Source organism: Schistocerca nitens, chromosome 11 (genome assembly GCF_023898315.1).
Source record: "Schistocerca nitens isolate TAMUIC-IGC-003100 chromosome 11, iqSchNite1.1, whole genome shotgun sequence".
NCBI lineage: Eukaryota > Metazoa > Arthropoda > Insecta > Orthoptera > Acrididae > Schistocerca > Schistocerca nitens.
In genome coordinates this window covers 161,243,945-161,265,378 of record NC_064624.1, presented here as the reverse complement: position 1 = coordinate 161,265,378, position 21,434 = coordinate 161,243,945, and the positions used below count along the sequence as shown (strand labels likewise).

At 44.9% G+C, this 21,434-nt stretch overlaps 1 protein-coding gene across 1 annotated transcript in view; it reads left to right on the top strand.

The window, feature by feature from the left end:
- Positions 1–21,434, top strand: part of LOC126212741 (high affinity cGMP-specific 3',5'-cyclic phosphodiesterase 9A-like) — a gene marked incomplete at its 3' end in the record, with an annotated part of 260,309 nt that overhangs the window by 86,582 nt on the left and 152,293 nt on the right. The window contains exons 4-5 of the mRNA XM_049940150.1: positions 531–658; positions 17,040–17,154. Of these exons, the coding sequence (XP_049796107.1) occupies positions 531–658; positions 17,040–17,154 (243 nt within the window). The remainder of the gene's footprint in view (positions 1–530; positions 659–17,039; positions 17,155–21,434) is intronic.

Sequence of the window (21,434 nt, the reverse complement as noted above, 5' to 3'; positions counted from 1 at the left end):
CCGGGTTCTCGGGTTCGATTCCCGGCGGGGTCAGGGATTTTCTCTGCCTCGTGATGACTGGGTGTTGTGTGATGTCCTTAGGTTAGGTTTAAGTAGTTCTAAGTTCTAGGGGACTGATGACCACAGATGTTAAGTCCCATAGTGCTCAGAGCCATTTGAACCATTCTAGACGCTTCAGTCCAGATCCATGCGGCTGCTAGGGTCGCAGGTTCGAATCCTGCCTCGGGCATGGATGTGTGTGATGTCCTTAGGTTAGTTAGGTTTAAGTAGTGCCAAGTCTAGGGGACTGATGACCTCAGAGGTTAAGTCCCATAGTTCTTAGAGCCATTTGTGGCTTGAGGGTGATAGTATCTTCACCTGTCAAAATATCAGCGGTTGTCGAAGACGTCACCCAGCTACATTCCTTTAAGTAGTTTGACCAGTATGTCAAGTCTTTAAAACGAAGAACAGGTTATGATGACACTGGAGAGTAGTATTGGAGGTGCAAGGTGTAGTGATGTAGTGACGGTCTGCTGTTTCGATGTCTGCAGGGTGGCCCGACTGGAGCGGCAGATCCGGATGGACTTTGAGGAGCTGCCGCCATCCGTGAGGGACCTCAAGGAGCAGGTGGACGCCTTCAGGATCAAGCTGGAGACGACGGAGCACCTCAGCTGGATGGGTGAGTAGCCGTGGTCAACGAGCGTGGATCAACCATCAAGGCGCCAGATGAAGTGCAAAGACTGTGGATCTGATTGTATCAGATACCGTTTCTTGGCGTATTTTTTATTAAACCATCTGCATAATGTGGTAGTGATGACAATTATTAAATATGTGGCATTAGCATCTGTCATATTCTTGGGCCTGTATAGCTGAAAAAGGAGGTATCTGATAAGCTCTAAGGGACAAATGTACATGCAAAATGATATTACAGTCTTACAGTCTTACAGTCTTAGCCATTTACTCAGCTCATTCACAAAAAAATTTCTTAATAATGGCTCTGCATTCTGATGAGTGGAAATGTAAAGAAAATGTACCGAGATCCAGAAACTGAAGTGATACCAGTTAAGAATTTCATTTGGAAAGCCTCAGGTAGCGTTCCAGATCTACACACAGCAAGCGACCTAACAATGTCTGCTGGAGGGTACTTTGTCACTTCGCCCTCTTGTACTCAGACCTTTCTTCACCTGTGTGCAACGGCACAACTCGAAAAAATAGAGATCACAACATAATATGACTGTCGCTAGGTTATTAGATGTCCAGTTCATATGACAAAAAGAAGATATAACGGAACGATTTGACGAGTTACGAATTTTCATTCCAGCCTGTGTAGTGGACAATGAAATGGCATGGTATCAGTTTCCAGATGTAGAGGTCCCAATACAAAGTATTACAGTGTTCGAGCCAAGTTATATGTGTTGTTGTTGTGGCCTTCAGTCCGACGACTAGCCTGATGCAGCCCCATACACCAGTCTGTCCTGTGCAAGCGTCTTCACCTCTGCACACCTACTGTACCAAAAAAATGGTTCAAATGGCTCTGAGCACTATGGGACTTAACAGCTATGGTCATCAGTCCCCTAGAACTTAGAACTACTTAAACCTAACTAACCTAAGGACAACACACAACACCCAGTCATCACGAGGCAGAGAAAATCCCTGACCCCGCCGGGAATCGAACCCGGGACCCCGTGCTCGGGAAGCGAGAACGCTACCGCAAGACCACGAGCTGCGGACTACTGTAGCCTGCACCCTCTTGAACCTGCTTACTGCAGTCGGGGCTTGGTCTCCCCCTACAATTTTTACTCCCACCCCACCCTAAGCCCCAAACTTCCCTGCAGTACTACCCTTGATGCCTCAGAATGTGTCCCGTCAACAGATCCCTTCTTTTAATCAAGTTGTACCAAAAATGCCTTTACTCTAGAATTCTATTCAGTATTTCCTCATCAATTGCTCTATCTACCAAAACTCATCTTCAGCATTTCAAAGGCTTCTATTCGCTTCTTATCTTGTATCGTTCATGTGTCACTCCAATACAAGGCTACTCTGTAGACAAATACCTTCAGAAAACACCATGTTAAACTTAAATTTATATTCGACGTTATCATTTTATTTCTCTTCACAGTCTGCATTTTACGATCCTCCCCATTTCAGTGATGTACTCGTATTTCGTTCCCGATATAAGAAAACTCCTCTACTTCTTCTAGTGCCTCAATTACTAATGTAATTCTCACAGCATCGCCTCTTTTAATTCGACTGCATTCCATTAGCCTTGTATTACTTTTGTTGAACTTCGTCTTACACTCTGTTTTCCAAACATTATCGACTGCATTCGATGGGTCTTCCAAGACGTTTACCAACCAAGTTGCCTACGGGAATGATCAGCACACTGGACCCGCATTCGTGAGGACAGTGGTTCAGATCCGCGTCTGGCCATCCTGAATTAGGTTTTCCGTGATTTACCTAAATCGCTCCTTTGAAAGGGCACAGCCGACTTCCTTCTCCATCCTTCCCTAATCTGCTGAGACCGATGACCTCGCTGTCTGGTCTCCTCCCCCAACCAATCGCTTGTCATTCTGTCCAACACCATCTTTTCAGATTCTACTGTGCCCGTAATCTGGAGCAGCTCCCCTATACTCCAGCGCCTCAGATTTTTGTAGAATTTCTGTCCACAGCGATAAATTGCGTTCAGTTCAGACGAATCCTGTTGGGAATCTTTTCTCTATACTTGCGTCTGTACGGTCACTGCGCATTCCACAATAGCGATGGTTGGACTTTGCTATAACCATAGTGCTACAGAAACGAATGTGATGGTATTCTGGTTTTAGTGCATCATCTGTTATTGCCGATTTATCCGTGTCACATTGGAACCAGTTTTATTAAGGCCCAATCATTACTGTTGTACACAGAGGCCACAGACATTAACACAAAAAAGCATAAGCGCTGAAATGAAACTTCCTGGCAGATTAAAACTGTGTGCCCGACCGAGACTCGAACTCGAGACCTTTGCCTTTCAGGGCAAGTGCTCTACCATCTGAGCTACCGAAGCACGACTCACGCCCGGTCCTCACAGCTTTACTTCTGCCAGTATCTCGTCTCCTACCTTCCAAACTTTACAGAAGCGCTCCTGTGAACCTTGCAGAAAGGCAAAGGTCCCGAGATCGAGTCTCGGTCGAGCACACAGTTTTAATCTGCCAGGAAGTTTCATATCAGCGCCCACTCCGCTGCAGAGTGAAAATCTCATCCTGGAAACATCCCCCAGGCTGTGGCTAAGCCATGTCTCCGCAGTATCCTTTCTTTCAGGAGTGCTAGTTCTGCAGGGTTCGCAGGAGTGCTTCTGTAAAGTTTGAAGGTAGGAGACGAGATACTGGCAGAAGTAAAGCTGTGAGGACCGGGCGTGAGTCGTGCTTCGGTAGCTCAGATGGTGGAGCACTTGCCCGCGAAAGGCAAAGGTCCCGAGTTCGAGTCTCGGTCGGGCACACAGTTTTAATCTGCCAGGAAGTTTCATATCAGCGCACACTCCGCTGCAGAGTGAAAATCTCATTCTGATAAGCGCTGAAATTAGTCGAAATTTGGGGATTAGTTCTAATCAAGTAAGCCGCGTTATCTCTTCCACCCTACATCTACATGTACGCTCCGCAAGGCACCTTTCGTATGCGACGCCACTGTTACTTTCCACCATCTCCCATACACGAATGGCACATGGGAGGAATATTTGTCGGCAGACCTCTGATTTCTCCAATTTCCACGTCGTGGTCATCTTGAGAGACCTGTGTTGGAGGAACTCTCGGACCCTTCCTGGAATACGCGCACTTGAAAAGTCAACAGTAAACCCCTTCGTGATGCACAACGCCTCTCTTGCAGCTTCTGCCACCGGAGTTTGTTGAGCTTCTCTGTAACTCTCTCGCGCCGACTAAACGATCCCGCCACGAAACGCGCCGCTCTTCGCTGCATCTTCTCCGTCCCTCTTATTAATCCAACCTGTTAAAAGTCCCAGACTGACGAGAAACATCCAGCAATCGGTCGAACAGTCGTTTTGTAAGACACTTCCTTTGCGGCTGAATTACATTTCCTAAAGGTTCTCCCAGTCAAACTGAAACTGAAATTACAATGAAATGAATACACTTAGCTGCACACAGGCGTAGATATGAGTCAACGGGGACAACTGAAAATGTGTGCCCCGACCGGGACTCGAACCCGGTATCTCCTGCTTACATGGCAGGCGCTCTCTCCATCTGAGCCACCGAGGACACAGAGGGCAGTGCAACTGCAGGGAATTATCTCTTGCACGCCTCCCGTGAGACCCACATTCCCAACTTACTGTCCCGCACTACATTCATAGTGCCCCTGCCCATCATACTCATTACTCGCGGCTTTACCGCCGATTCCCGTAAGATTTCGGGCACTGTTTGTGCATTCGCACAGAAGAAGATGGTCACATGACCGGTGAGCCATAACTAATATATATATATATATATATATATATATATATATATATATATTAGTTATGGCTCACCCTATATGGCTCACACACACACACACACATATATATATATATATATATATATATATATATATATATGTGTGTGTGTGTGTGTGTGTGTGTGTGTGTGTGTGTGTGTGTGTGTGTGTATATGTCTGAAAGAACAGATACCATCTTCTGGCCACTTGACCGTCTTCTTCTTCTGTGCGGATGCACAAACAGCGCCCGAACTCTTACGGGAATCGGCGGTAAAGCCGCGAGTAATGAGTATGATGGGCAGGGGCACTATGAATATAGAGTGGGACAGTAAGTTGGGAATGTGGGTCTCACGGGAGGCGTGCAAGAGATAATTCCCTGCAGTTGCACTGCCCTCTGTGTCCTCGGTGGCTCAGATGGAGAGTGCCATGTAAGCAGGAGATCCCAGTTTCGAGTCCCGGTCGGGGCACACATTTTCAATTGTCCCTGTTGCCTTATATCAACGTCTGTATGCAGCTAACGGTATTCATTTCATTGTAATTTCATTCTAACGAGCTGCATGGTCACCGATGGTATCTGCCCGAAAGAACAGATACCATCTTTATATATATACAATCTGAAACTGTCATCTCCTTTTCCTACAATTTGTTTTTTGTGCTCATGACACCTTAGATGACTTCAATTGCTCTGTCAGAAGACTGCTGACTAATATACGTATACGTGGTGTATCATAACTAATGGCGTAAACGTATAAAGTTGAAAGTACACGATACTAGAAGCAAAAAAGTCTCAGTAAACATAGGGTAGAAAATGCATACCGTAAGAGCTACGAGCAATTTTTCATCTTCGATACTGTGAGGCAAATCTCTTCTGCTGCAAGTTGTTTTCTTTCCATATTTTGCGAACTGATAGTGTGGTCCAAAACAAGAAAAAAAGAGTCCAGTAAACATATGCTCTAAAATGCATACCTTAAGGGCTATGAGCACGTGTTCATCTCTGGTGCCTTGGAACACAACTCTTCCCCCAAACATATGCAAAGCAAAGAACTTGCAGTAGAAGAGATTTTTTTCACAGTATCTATCTATCTATATATATAGGGTGAAGCGAAATTCGCTCCTCACATGCCAGCGATAAAAAAAATGTCTGTCACAAAATTTCGTCCGGCGAGTCCATCCGGCAGAGAAAGAACGTTAAAGAATGGCAAGCTGTCAACACTGTAACCACATGTGTGGTAACCACCTTTGTGAGCACATAATGTTTGTGCTGCACAGTTGCTGCAGTGGATAGAGTTTTGGGTTAGCATGAAAAGGGTCGATGGTTTGATCCTGGTTGAGGTATATGTTTTTTGTTTGGTAAATGTAGTCCAGGTGGTACGGTATCTGGCATCTTAACCATCAACAGCGATTGCAGCGGATCCTCTAGAAAACACTTGCACTTACATAATCGTAGAAATGGAAGATTGGTCAGCTTTGGAAGAAGCCCTTTTCATGTCATGGAATTTCACAATTACCACATCTTCTAGAGGCGAAACCTGTTTTCTTTGTACCCTCCTCCAATGGTCCAGAGATTAGTAGCAATTATTATTCTTTCCTAGGGACCGATGACCTCAGGAGTTTGGCCCCATAGAACCTTATCACAAATTTCCAGTTTGCCTATTTCGTATTTGTCTAACCACGTATTTGTTACGTTTATAGTTACAAAATGTAAATTTAGGATACATGTGACCTAAGAAACGGCGTATGAAATATCAGAATGAGATTACAAAAAAAAAAAAAAAAAAACAATTCGCAGTAACCCAGGATCGAAACCACAACCTCTTGTGTGGTAACCCAAACTCAATCCTCTGCACTAACTGTACAGCACGATCAACAGCTTATGACAAAGACAGTTATCATATGTGTGGTTACAGTGTTGCCAGATTGCCACTCTTTAACGTCCTTTTTCTGCCGGATGCCCTTGCCGGACGAAATTTTGTGAGACATTTTTTTATCGCTGGCATACCCAGTCTATGTATACACACACTTGCAACCTACTTTCCCAATTACCTGCTGGATGTCCCAGTCTCTGTCTTCCTCTACAGTATTTACTCTCTAAAGCTGCCTCTAGTACTATTGAAGTTATTCCCTCGTAATTTAACACATTGCCTATAGTCCTTCTTTTTGTCGGGTTCTGCATATGTTCCTCTCTTCGCCAATTCTGCGGAGAACTTCCTCGTTCCTTACGTTACCAGACATCCCAAGTTTCAACAATCTTTTGTAGCATCACACCTGAAACGCTACGACTCTCTTTTTTTTCTGGTTTTCTCAATGGCCATGATTCACTAACATACAGTGCTGTGCCCCAAACGTACACTCTCGGAAATTAAGGCTTATGTTTGATACCAGTGGACTTCTCTCCGCCAGAAATACCCTCTTTGCTTGAGCTAACGTGTTTTTTTTCCTCCTTCGTGATCACCATTTTCTGTTAACTTTCTCGCTATTCTCATTTCTGCTACATCTAACTACCTTTGTCTTCTTCCAGTTTATTCTAAATCCATGTTGCGTACTCATTAGACTCTTGATACCACTCAAACGTACTGTAATTCTTTTTCATTTTCACTGAGAGCAGCAATGTCATCAGCGAATCTTATCACATATCCTTTCACCCTCAACTTTAATCCCACTCTTGAACCTTTTTTCTACTTCTGTCCTTGCTACCTCGGCGTAGGCTATCGTTTGTACAGTAGGAGCAAAAGACTACATCCCTATCTTACACCCTTTTTAACCCGCAGCATCCTGCATCCTTTTAAAGTTTCACATCTTTTTTTAGCCTCACTATTTTTCTTTCTAGAGTCCCTTTCCATCTCCAGGTCAGTTATTTCCGAATGCGATTCTAGTTGTGCCACTAGCCTTTCCCACATTCTGCTAACGGCCTACCATAGACTCCTTTCCTCACCTACATTTAGTTCCGTATCTCTCCAATTAACCTCCTACATTCCTCAGTAGGTCCACATCTCACTATCGCTGAGAGCACGTTCCTATGGCGTGGCGAGGCTGTCAGAAACCAAACGACTATTACCCCGGGCTGTAGTGTAGCTACATCAGCAGGCGCAGCGTCCCCACAGCCGTAATCTGAAGCCCAGGGACCCACCTATTAACTCAACTAGAGTGGAGACAATCAGGGGACGAGGCGGTTCGCGCTGGACTACTAGCAGATGGCGGGACGGCTCCTCCTGGGGTCTTCTGACTGCTGTGAACACAGTGACGTCTGCCTCTCATCGTCATCATCATCACCATCATCATCACATACATTCAGAAATCAATTTAAAGTTGAGCGCACCATCTTCTTCGCAGCCGTTCGATCGTTCTTGTACCCTCGGATCTGTTGTCCCACACTTTCTTTCGTGTCCGGCTTTGGTCCATATGTGGCAGACTGTGGTCTAAAAACAACTGTCAGTTGAACCTCAATATTTTGTTGTTTTATAAATGGAAACGAGATCCGTTGTCGGTTGTATATTAATATTCTTTATTTAATTTGTGCGGTTAGCTAATTTCGACACTGCGTCATTTTACACATGTTTGTGGAAGGTGAATCCGATATTTACAGAATGTACTACATCTACATCTATACCCCGCAAGTCACCCAACGGTGTGTGGTGGAGGACACTTTACGTGCCACTGTCATTACCTCCCTTTCCTGTTCCAGTCGCGTACGGTTCGCGGGAAGAACGACTGTCTGAAAGCCTCCGTGCGCGCTCGAATCTCTCTGATTTTACATTCGTGATCTCCTCGGGAGGTATAAGTAGGGGGTAGCAATATATTCCATACCTCATCCAGAAACGCACCCTCTCGAAACCTGGACAGCAAGCTACACCGCGATGCAGAGCGCTTCTCTTGCAGAGTCTGCCACTCGAGTTTGCTAAACATCTCCGTAACGCTATCACGCTTACCAAATAACCCTGTGACGAAACGCGCCGCTCTCCTTTGGATCTTCTCTATCTCCTCTGTGAACCCGATCTGGTACGGATCCCACACTGATGAGCGATACTCAAGTATAGCTCGAACCACTGTTTTGTAAGCCACCTCCTTTGTTGATGGACTACATTTTCTAAGGACTCTACCAATGAATCTCAACCTGGTACCCGCCTTACCAACAATTAATTTTATATGATCATTCCACTTCAAATCGTTCCGTACGCATACTCCCAGATATTTTACAGAAGTAACTGCTACCAGTGTTTGTTCCGCTATGATATAATGATACAATAAAGGATCCTTCTTTCTATGTATTCGCAATACATTACATTTGTCTATGTTAAGGGTCAGTTGCCATTCCCTGCACCAAGTGCCTACCCGCTGGAGATCTTCCTGCATTTCGCTGCAATTTTCTAATGCTGCAACTTCTCCGTATACTACAGTATCACCGGCTAAAAGCCACATGGATGTAAAGGATGACGTATATAAGTTGATGTAAGCTATGTGCTTGAAAATGACGCAATGTCGAAATTAGCTAACCTCACACAGATTAAAGAAAGGACAATAACGTGCAGTCTAGAACGATTATATTTTCATTTGTGAAATATGTAGAGGCTGCTGGCATAGACAGGAACAAAATTTTAATTTTCTTTTGTCAATTCACTTAGTATTTGGCGATAACGTTTAGAATCCTGCGTTACTCAGAACCATTTATCAACTGATTTGAAATAACAGCGAAGGAAAAAACTGCAACTTCTTAAGTAATAGAACCCAGTACGTTGTCCTCGATGGTGAGTGTTCATCGGAGGTGAGGGTATCATCTGGAGTGCCCCAGTTTTCTGTCTACATAAATGATCTTTTGGATAGGGTGGATAGCAATGTGCGGCTCTTTGCTGATGATGCTGTGGTGTACGGGAAGGTGTCGTCATTGAGTGACTGTAGGAGGATACAAGATGACTTGGACAGGATTTGTGATTGGTCTAAAGAATGGCAGCTAACTCTAAATGTAGATAAATGTAAATTAATGCAGATGAATAGGAAAAAGAATCCCGTAATGTTTGAACACTCTATCGGTAGTGTAGGGCTTGACGCAGTCACGTCGATTAAATATTTGGGCCTAACACTGCAGAGCGATATGAAGTGGGACAAGCGTGTAATGGCAGTTGTGGGGAAGGCGGATAGCCGTCTTCGGTTCATTGGTAGAATTTTGGGAAGATGTGGTTCATCTGTAAAGGAGACCGCTTATAAAACACTAATACGACATAATCTTGAGTACTGCTCGAGTGTTTGGGATCCCTATCAGGTCGGATTTAGGGAGGACATAGAAGCAGTTCAGAGGCGGGCTGCTAGATTTGTTACTGGTAGGTTTGATCATCACGCGAGTGCTACGGAAATGCTTCAGGAACTCGGGTGGGAGTCCCTGGAGGAAAGGAGGCGTTCTTTTCGTGAATCGCTACTGAGGAAATTTACAGAACCAACATTTGAGGCTGACTGCAGTACAATTCTACTACCGCCAACTTATATTTCGCGGAGAGACCACAAAGATAAGATAAGAGAGATTGGGGCTCGTACAGAGGCAGTCATTTTTCACTCGTTCTGTTTGAACAGGGAGAGAAGATGCTAGTTGTGGTACGAGGTACCCTCCGCCACGCACCGTATGGTGGATTGCGGAGTATGGATGTAGATGTAGATGCAGACATACATTCAGAAACGAAAATAAAGTTGAGAGCACCATCTTCTTCGCAATCGTTCGACCGTTCTTGTACCCTTGGATCTGTAGCCGCATATTTTCTTTCGTGTCCGGCATTGGTCCATATGTGGCAGACTGTGGTCTAAAAACAACTGTTAGTTGAACTTCAATATGTTGTTGTTGTATAAATGGAAACGTGATCCGTTGTCGGTTGTATATTAATATTCTTTATTTAATTTGTGCGATTAGCTAATTTCGACACTGCGTCATTTTACACTTGTTTATGGAAGATAAATCCGGTATTTACACAATGTAAAGCATGACGTATATAATTTGATGTAACGTATGTGCTTGAAAATGACGCGATGTCGAAATTAGCTAGCCTCGCACAGATTAAATAAAGGACTTTAACGTACAGTCTACAACGATCACATTTTCGTTTGTGAAATATTTAGAGGCTGCTGGATTACATAGGAACAAAAATTTTAATTTTTTCTTTTTTCAATTCACTTGGTATTTGGCGTGAATGTTTAGAACCCTGCATTACTCAGAACGATTCAATGCTGAGGAACATCCTGTCTCTCAAGAAAGACCAAGTGCACTAAATAGCGAAACGTTAATTTTTTAGTTAAATTAACCTAACCTGAATGTGGCACATATTAAGCTACATTCGACAAAACTGTCATTACCACAACCAGTGCTGTTTTAATAGTGCCAAGTCTCGACATTACTGAGCAGAACGACGGCGGGGATATTTTTTTAGGACTGCAGTGTAGGTATTCATGTCTTTCGTTTCTATACTGTTGGATCTATCCTACGGTTCCTAGAACATGGACCTGCTTTGTTCTCTCTCCGTTCCTGTTATGACCTTCTGATTTGTATCCCGCTAAAGACGTTAGAAGTTTCATTTCTGCAGCATCAGTTCAATTGTTTGGTCGTTATAGTTCATACTTCAGATCCACAGAGCAGGAAACAGAGTCATAGCATTATATAGAACTTGAGCATTCGATCTCTTTCCAGGTTTTGTTCAGAAGCGTTGACATAATCGTACCTAAGACGTGCGAGTACCTTTCTATTAGCTTGGTGCATAAGCTCGTACCGTTTTTGTTTTACATGTAGATATTCCAGTTGCTATGGGTTTATTTATCGATATTCAGTTTTTATTTGCATTTCACTGTTGCTATTTGAGTTTACACACTGTCATTTTGTCATTTGTACGCTACTGGCCATTAAAATTGATACACGAAGAAGAAATGCAGATGGTAAACGAGTATTCATTGGAAAAATATATTAAACTATAACTGACTTGCGATTAAATTTTCACCCAATTTCGGTGCATAGATCCTGAGAAATCTGTACCCAGAACAACCACCTCTGGCCCTAATAACGGCCTTGATACGCCTGGGCATTGAGTCAAACAGAGCTCGGATGGCGTGTACAGGTACAGCTGCCCATGCAGCTTTAACACGAAACCACAGTTCATCAAGAGTAGTGACTGGCGTATTGTGACGAGCCAGTTGCTCGGCCACCATTTACCAGACGTTTTCAATTGGTGAGAGATCTGGAGAATGTGCTGGCCAGGGCAGCAGTCGAACATTTTCTGTATCGAGAAAGGCCCGTACAGGACCAACAACATGCGGTCGTGCATTATCCTGCTGAAATGTAGGGTTTCGCAGGGATCGAATGGAGGGTAGAGCCACGGGTCGTAACATATCTGAAATGTAACGTCCAATGTTCAAAGCGCCGTCAATGCGAACAAGAGGTGATCGAGACGTGTAACCAATGGCACCCCATACCATCACGCAGGTTGATACGCCAGTATGGCGATGACGAATACACGCTTCCACCGTGCATTCACCGCGATGTCGCCAAACACGGATGCGACCATAATGATGCTGTAAACAGAACTTGGATTCATCCGAAAAAATGACGTTTTGCCATTCGTGACCCAGGTTCATCGTCGAGTACAGCCATCGCAGGCGCTCCTGTCTGTGATGCAGCATCAAGGTCTCCGAGCTGATAGTCCATGCTGCTGCAAACGTCGTCTAACTGTTCGTGCAGATGGTTGTTGTCTTGCAAACGTCCCCATCTGTTGACTCAGGGATCGAGACGTGGCTGCACGATCCGTTACAGGCGTGCGGATAAGCTACCTGTCATCTCGACTGCTAGTGATACGAGGCCGTTGGGATCCAGCACGGCGTTCCATATTACCGATTCCATATTCCGCTAACTGTCATTGGATCTCGACCAACGCGCGCAGCAATGTCGCGATACGATAAACCGCAATCGCGATAGGCTACAATCCGACCTTTAGCAAAGTCGGAAACGTGATCTTACGCTTTTCTCCTCCTTACACGAGGCATCACAACAACGTTTCACCAGGCAACGCCGGTCAACTGCTGTTTTTGTATGAGAAATCGGTTGGAAACTTTCCTCATATCAGTACGTTGTAGGTGTCGCCACCGGCGCCAGCCTTGTGTGAATGCTCTGAAAAGCTAATAATTTACGTATCGCAGCATCTTCTTCCTGTCCGTTAAATTTCGCGTCTGTAGCACGTCATCTTCGTGGTGTGGCAATTTTAATGACCAGTAGTGTAGGTAGGGCAACGGCCTTGCCACAGTGGATACACCGGTTCCCGTGAGATCACCGAAGTTAAGCGCTGTCGGGCGTGGCCGGCGCTTGGATGGGTCACCATCCCGCCGCCACGTGCTGTTGCCATTTTTCGGGGTGCACTCAGCCTCGTGATGCCAATTGAGGAGCTACTCGACCGAATAGTAGCGGCTCCGGTCAAAGAAAACCGTCATAACGACCGGGAGAGCGGTGTGCTGACCCCATGCCCCTCCTATCCGCATCCTCACCTGAGGATGATACGGCGGTCGGATGGTCCCGATGGGTCGCTTGCGGCCTGTAGACGGAGTTAGTAGTAGTGTAGGTAGTGAATGCAGCTGTGGACGCCAGAAAATGGAATGCCACGAGGGGAAACCGGAACATTTCCGACCGATTCTTCTATTTGGCATCAGTAGGGGGGTGACAATCAGCAGCGGATGTAGCCAGAAACATTTGCTCCATGTAAGGGGACAATGCCACTAGACAGAGCACGGCAACAAAATGGTTTTCTCGTTTTAAGGAGTATCGTCTTGACATTAGTGACACTTCGTCATCAGGAAGAACTTTGGGGTTCGATGAAGCTCGTTTAAACGCATTAATCCACAATGATCCACGTCAGTGTTCTCGAGAACTGGCAAATATGATGAAGTGTGATCAGTCCACAATCTCGTGACATCTGTATGGAGTGGGGAAGGTTCAAAGATCGGATGTATGCTCTAAGCCAGAAGAGTGTCTTTATGCTAACACAGGGAAAAGAATGGAATGGTTAAGCCCAAACAAAGCACCAACTCTTCATACAAAGACCTGCGCCGATCCTTGTGCCTCTGGTGGGATCGGGAGGGTGTTGTAGTAAGAATTGCTTCCCCGAGGTGCAACCGTGACTGCTGACATTTATTGGCAACAACTGAGACATCTTGCAGACGCTGTCCGAGATCAAAGATCAGGAAGACTGCGTGGAGTGATGCTATGACAAGACGACGCCTGCCCGCGTTCCATGCTCACTTTATTCACCTCAACTAGTGCCCTCAGATATTCACCTTTTACGCTCTCTATGGAACAACCATAGAGAGCGTAAAAGGTGAATATCTGAGGGAACAACCAATCTGTATATTGAGCAAGCAGTAAAGGAAACAAAAGAAAAATTCGGAGTAGGTATTAAAATCCATGGAGAAGAAATTAAAACTTTGAGGTTCGCCGATGACATTGTAATTCTGTCAGACAGCAAAGGACTTGGAAGAGCAGTTGAACGGAATGGATGGTGTCTTGAAGGGAGGATATAAGATGAACATCAACAAAAGCAAAACGAGGATAATGGAATGTAGTCGAATTAAGTCGGGTGATGTTGAGGGTATTAGATTAGGAAATGAGACACTTAAAGTAGTAAAGGAGTTTTGCTATTTGGGGAGCAAAATAAGTGATGATGGTCGAAGTAGAGAGGATATAAAATGTAGACTGGCAATGGCAAGGAAAGCGTTTCTGAAGAAGAGAAATTTGTTAACATCGAGTATAGATTTAAGTGTCAGGAAGTCATTTCTGAAAGTATTTGTATGGAGTGTAGCCATGTATGGAAGTGAAATAGTTTGGACAAGAAGAGAATAGAAGCTTTCGAAATGTGGTGCTACAGAAGAATGCTGAAGATTAGATGGGTAGATCACATAACTAATGAGGAGGTACTGAATAGGATTGGGGAGAAGAGGAGTTTGTGGCACAACTTGACCAGAAGAAGGGATCGGTTGGTAGGACATGTTCTGAGGCATCAAGGGATCACCAATGTAGTATTGGAGGGCAGCGTGGAGGGTAAAAATCGTAGGGGGAGACCAAGAGCTGCATACACTAAGCAGATTCAGAAGGATGTAGGTTGCAGCAGGTACTGGGAGATGAAGAAGCTTGCACAGGATAGAGTAGCATGGAGAGCTGCATCAAACCAGTCTCAGCACTGAAGACCACAACAACAACAACAACAACATGGAACAACCTTCGACGAATTTGCTTACCCGATGGAACTGCGATCCGAACATGGCTCGGCAATTCTTCGCCTCAATGCCACGTCGCGGAATAGAAAAGTTACCCCCGGAAGGAGAAAATGTTATTCACGATTAAAGTCTCTGTCACATGTATCTGTTGTGCTTATTAAAAATATGGAAAAACGCTACGAACTTATGCACCAACCTAGTAGTTTCTATTCAAGATGATTATCACATGCATAACACATATCACAGGCCAGGTAGTTGAATAAACAGATTTGTTCCAATTCTGCCGGCCGCTGTGGCCGAGCGATTCTAGGCGCTTCAGTCTGCAACCGCGCGACCGCTAGGGTCGCAGGTTCGAATCCTGCCTCGGGCATGGATGTGTGTGATGTCCTTAGATTAGTTAGGTTTAAGTAGTTCTAAGTTCTAGGGGACTGATGACCTAAGATCTTAAGTCCCATAGTGCTCAGACCCATTTGAACCATTGTTTGTCAAGTGCAGCGGCAGCCCAGTGCGGCGTTCATCTGGCTCTCTGTGGAGGCTGTAATTCAGGGCAGAGGTGGTTCTGTCATGTTTTGGGGTGTTTCTCATATCATATTTCTCATATGACATCAAACTCAGGCACACTCATTAAGATTCCCATGATCATGAGCTAGGATGTTTCATGTGTTTGTGTTATATACAGGGTGTTTCAAAAATGACCGGTATATTTGAAACGGCAATAAAAACCAAACGAGCAGCGATAGAAATACACCGTTTGTTGCAATATGGTTGGGACAACAGTACATTTTCAGGCAGACAAACTTTCGAAATTACAGTAGTTACAATTTTCAACAACAGATGGCGCTGCGGTCTGGGAAACTCTATACTACAATATTTTCCACATATCCACCATGCGTAGCAATAATATGGCGTAGTCTCTGAATGAAATTACCCGAAACCTTTGACAACGTGTCTGGCGGAATGGCTTCACATGCAGATGAGATGTACTGCTTCAGCTGTTCAATTGTTTCTGGATTCTGGCGGTACACCTGGTCTTTCAAGTGTCCCCACAGAAAGAAGTCACAGGGGTTCATGTCTGGCGAATAGGGAGGCCAATCCACGCCGCCTCCTGTATGTTTCGGATAGCCCAAAGCAATCACACGATCGTCGAAATATTCATTCAGGAAATTAAAGACGTCGGCCGTGCGATGTGGCCGGGCACCATCTTGCATAAACCACGAGGTGTTCGCAGTGTCGTCTAAGGCAGTTTGTACCGCCACAAATTCACGAAGAATGTCCAGATAGCGTGATGCAGTAATCGTTTCGGATCTGAAAAATGGGCCAATGATTCCTTTGGAAGAAATGGCGGCCCAAACCAGTACTTTTTGAGGATGCAGGGACGATGGGACTGCAACATGGAGCTTTTCGGTTCCCCATATGCGCCAGTTCTGTTTATTGACGAAGCCGTCCAGGTAAAAATAAGCTTCGTCAGTAAACCAAATGCTGCCCACGTGCATATCGCCGTCATCAATCCTGTGCACTATATCGTTAGCGAATGTCTCTCGTGCAGCAATGGTAGCGGCGCTGAGGGGTTGCCGCGTTTGAATTTTGTACGGATAGAGGTGTAAACTCTGGCGCACGACACGATACGTGGACGTTGGCGTCATTTGGACCGCAGCTGCAACACGGCGAACGGAAACCCGAGGCCGCTGTGGGATCACCTGCTGCACTAGCTGCGCGTTGCCCTCTGTGGTTGCCGTACGCGGTCGCCCTACCATTCCAGCACGTTCATCCGTCACTTTCCCAGTCCGTTGAAATTTTTCAAACAGATCCTTTATTGTATCGCTTTTCGGTCCTTTGGTTACATTAAACCTCCGTTGAAAACTTCGTCTTGTTGCAACAACACTGTGTTCTAGGCGGTGGAATTCCAACACCAGAAAAGTCCTCTGTTCTAAGGAATAATCCATGTTGTCCACAGCACACTTGCACGTTGTGAACAGCACACGCTTACAGCAGAAAGACGACGTACAGAATGGCGCACCCACAGACTGCGTTGTCTTCTATCACATCACTTGCAGCGCCATCTGTTGTTGAAAATTGTAACTACTGTAATTTCGAAAGTTTGTCCGCCTGAAAATGTACTGTTGTCCCAAGCATATTGCAACAAACGGTGTATTTCTATCGCTGCTCGTTTAGTTTTTATTGCCGTTTCAAATATACCGGTCATTTTTGAAACACCCTGTATATAAGTATGTTTGACATGAGTCTCTGTACGTTTTAGTAAATGTGGCCTTCTTTCCATCCCATGTCAACGTCTCACACCCAGTGCTCCGTGCCTCTAACTCCACTGCACACCCCCTGTAGCCAGCCTGTGTTGACGCTGCACATGCCTTTCTGTCTGTTGCTAGGCTTCTACAAGGAGCTGCCTCCGCCGCTCTCCACCGAGGCCTGCCGCCGGCTTCAGTACCGCAGGAAGAGCGACTCCGTCAGGCGGCGAGTCCGGGAGAAGTTCTACAAGATCTGGTGAGTGCCGCTCCGCCAGCCAATCATTTAAGAGGCTCCGGAACGCCCTATACTTGCAATGTTAAAATAACGCTGATAAATTACATCTTTCCTCACAAAGTATTTGATGTAGGAAGTTGAACTTTTTAAAGATTATTTATTGGAATATGGGCTACAACTTAACACAGGGATTTTCCAAAATTTTAGTTCAGTTATTAAAGATGATTTTTTTTTCAATTGTAATGAAAATTCACAACATTTTTTTGCAATTTTATATTTATATATTCAAAAATATACAGTTTTTTTGGAAAAAGGCTGTGTTAAATTATGCAGAAGGTACTGTGTAACATTTACTGAAAGTTTGAAACAAATATGTTTGCAAGATCCTTAGAAAACATGTAATTAGTATGAGAAAATAAAAGTTTTGGGAATCGAGCGACAAAGATTGGATTAACTTTTTAGTGCATTCCAGGTCCATAGGATGGATTATCTTCATCCTCTGCAAACTCCTCCTCCAGCTTCCTCTTGTTCCTCCTCCTGTTTACTCTTGCTTGTATTTCTAGACTCTTTACAGCCCTGTCTGCAGCCCGAAGGCGTTCCTTGTCTAAAGCAAGCATCGCTCGTACCATGTTAGAACCTATCTTCATTCCCATATTTCTAAATACCTTTGGCTTTCCAACATTTCTCCTTTTCTTAAAAGCCTTCAGAGGATTTCTAATAACTTACTTTTACTCATTATTATACTTCAACAAAACAGAGACTCAAGAAACAGAATTAATTACGAATATTTTCGAGATAACGACAGAGTAAATAAACATGAAACAATCGACAATCACACCAGCGATATATATTGAACCATCACAGGTTAGCCACAACACATACTTTATCTCACATCACTAAAATGTACCTGATGAACACGGACGTTAATAATAACACCATTTGACAGCAGTTTAACAGCGCCACAGTGGGTCACGCCCATGTAGAACACATTTGAAAAAAAATTTAAAAATAGTTGTAGTCTTCGGAATTGAATAAATTATATATCTATTAAAAGGTAATAGTCTGCAGATTCAGAAAACGCAAAAAAGTAAAAATTGAACTTTTCATGATTTTGAGCCTTTCCGGAGCCCCTTAACCCCTAGGTGCCCTGCAGCTACCTTCATGTCTGATCTGCTTCGCCATATGACTCCCTAGTACTAGTAATGTGCTGAAAGATGACACTCGAGCTTTCGGGTCGGATCCACTTCATCAGGTGCCAGCCAGTCTAACCACTAGGCAACAGGTGGCTTCCTGAGTGAATTGTTTCACCATAACAGTGCAGTGCAAGGTGACACACAAGTTTTTCGAACCTCTGTCTCGTACATGAGTTGTTCGGTGTTGTTCCCATCTGCTTTTCAGGACGCATAGCAAGATTTAGCATGCCACTCAACCTTCCGGACGACTCACCGCTTCATCAATTGCTCAGTGTTGTGTTGCACTCACTGGGCGTCTTGCAATACGCAGGGGAAAGTAGGGGAAACTGGCCACTCTAAAGGAAATTTAAATTCTACCAAACCATAGTAAACGATAGAATAGGGGCGCCCAAGATTTCGACTCGTGGGCTATGCCCTGTGACAAGTTCCAGAGTGCTCAGTTTTCTGGATGTTTCCCCAACCGCCATGCCATGCTCTCTGAGTGGGAGCGGGGATCAGAGAAACTGCATATGCACTGCACTTAAATGGCGGTGCAATCGCACTGAATACGAGTGTTTTATATTACACATTTCTCAACAACATAAATCTCGAACGAACGAAATTTCCAGAGTTATTTACACTGCTGGCCACCGTAAATGCAACACCCTGAAGGAAGCATCCGAATCAAGTGAAATTTACACCATGAGTTTGCAGCGATGAGATATGCAACTGATTAGAATTTCAGCGCAGACGCACATCACGCGCGCCTTTGGCGCCACCTCATAGCGCCATTTAAGACTTGGCGATTTCGACGAGTGTACGTTCGCCACGTGTGTTTACCTTGTGGTTGTTTCACAAGACGATCAGTTATGCCTCGTAGACAACAGCGAACATCGTTCGATCAAGTATCCGAGTTCGACAGACGAAGGATAGTGGCTTACCGAGATTGTGGATTATCATACAGAGAAATCGCTAGTCGTGTTGGACGAAACCAAACAACTGTAATGCGGATATGTGACCGTTGGATGCAGGAGGGTACGATGGACCGACGTGGTCGATCGCATTCACCTCGGTGCACCACTGCACGTGCTGATAGGCAAATTGTGCGCATGGCAGTGACGGATCGCTCAGTGACATCCCGAACCGTAGCACAGCACATTGCGTCTGTAACGCATCATCCAGTGTCTGCGCGTACCATTCGACGCCGTTTACAGCAGAGTGGTCTGTCCGCAAGACGTCCATGGCTTCGTCTACCATTGAAGCAGAACCACAGACGTCTCCATCGCCAATGGTGTGATGACAGACGGATGTGGACGGCAGAATGGAATGACGTTGTCTTTACTGACGAGGCACGCTTCTGTCTGCAGCACCACGATGGTCGGATTCGAGTGTGGAGACACCGTGGAGAGAGGATGCTGGACAGCTGCATTATGCACCGCCACACTGGTCTTGCACCGGGTATTATGGTATGGGGCGGTATTGGATATTACTCTCGCACGCCTCTAGTACGCATTGCCGGTACTTTAAATAGCCGGCGCTACATATCCGAGGTGCTGGAGCCAGTTGTCCTTCCTTACCTTCAGGGCTCGGCCACAGCCATATTTCAACAGGATAATGCGCGACCAGACGTGGCACGCATTGTCCAAAGGTTCTTCGTCAATAACCAGATTGAATTGCTTCCCTGCCCGGCTCGCTCTCCGGATCTTTCGCCGATAGAAAACATGTGGTCCACGGTTGCTCAACGAGTGACCCAGATTACATCCCCAGCTGCCACACCAGATGATCTTTGGCAACGTGTGGAAGCTGCTTGGGCTGCTGTACCCCAGGAACACATCCAACGTCTCTTTGACTCAATGCCGAGACGTGTGGCAGCGGTGATCTCCAACAATGGCGGCTACTCTGGCTACTGATTCTGGCAGGAACCACATGTCACAGACGTCTGTAAACGTAATCATTTGATACTTGGTCAACATGTTACCTACAAAATAAATTTTGTTGTGCTACCTCTTGTCTTTCTTGGTGTTGCATTTACGGTGGCCAGCAGTGTAATTACACACATCACAAAAAATTTTGCATCAACTCGGTTCCGTGAGTTCCGGAACCTGGAACAGAGATCAACAGAAACATCGTTTCCGCTCTTTTTATTGCCCATGAAAACCAAAACATTACATGTGGTAGCACTATACAGCGATACCTTCAGAGGTGGTGGCCCAGATTGCTGTACACACCGATACCTCTAATACCCATTGATACATACCTGTATTCGTCGTGGCATACTATCCGCAAGTCCATAAAGGCAGTTTCGGTCCAGATTACTCCATTCCTCAACGGCGATTTGGCGCAGATTCCTCAGAGTGGTTGGTGCGTCACATCGTCCTTAAACAGCCCTTTTCAATCTATCCCAGGCATGTTCGATAGGGTTCATATCTGGACAACATGCCGGCCACTCTGATGGAGCGATGTCGTTATCCTGAAGGAAGTCCATGAAGACGAATGCCTCGCCAATATGCTGCCGATATGGTTCCACTATGGGGTATGTTAAGGATATGGTGTTTCGGCCACCTCTCCCAGCTACCATTGATGATTTGAAACGAGAAATAACAGCAGCTATCCAAACTGTTACGCCTGATATGCTACAGAGAGTGTGGAACGAGTTGGAGTATCGGGTTGATATTGCTCGAGTGTCTGGAGGGGGCCATATTGAACATCTCTGAACTTATTTTTGAGTGAAAAAAAAACCTTTTTAAATACCTTTTGTAATGATGTATAACAGAAGATTATATTATGTTTCTTTCATTAAATACACATTTTTAAAGTTGTGGTATTCTTTTTGAATCACCCTGTATTAACTCTCAGAGGCCATATAAATTGAATTATGTAACCAGTGATGGAAAAAAAGAGATTAAAAAGTAAGTGTTTGCGTGATTCTTACCATCGCGTCGACAAAGACCTTTTTTGAAGTGCCCCAACGCTTACCTCTTGCTGCTTGCAGTAAACACCTTTGCACAGATACATCAGTTACATAACAGACGCATAAAATTTCTTTTGGATTTTCCCAGAGTTACCACAATAGTGCACCTTATTACTTGCATAAGTTAAAAAAAAAGTCGAAATTCCTCCAGCTGTATT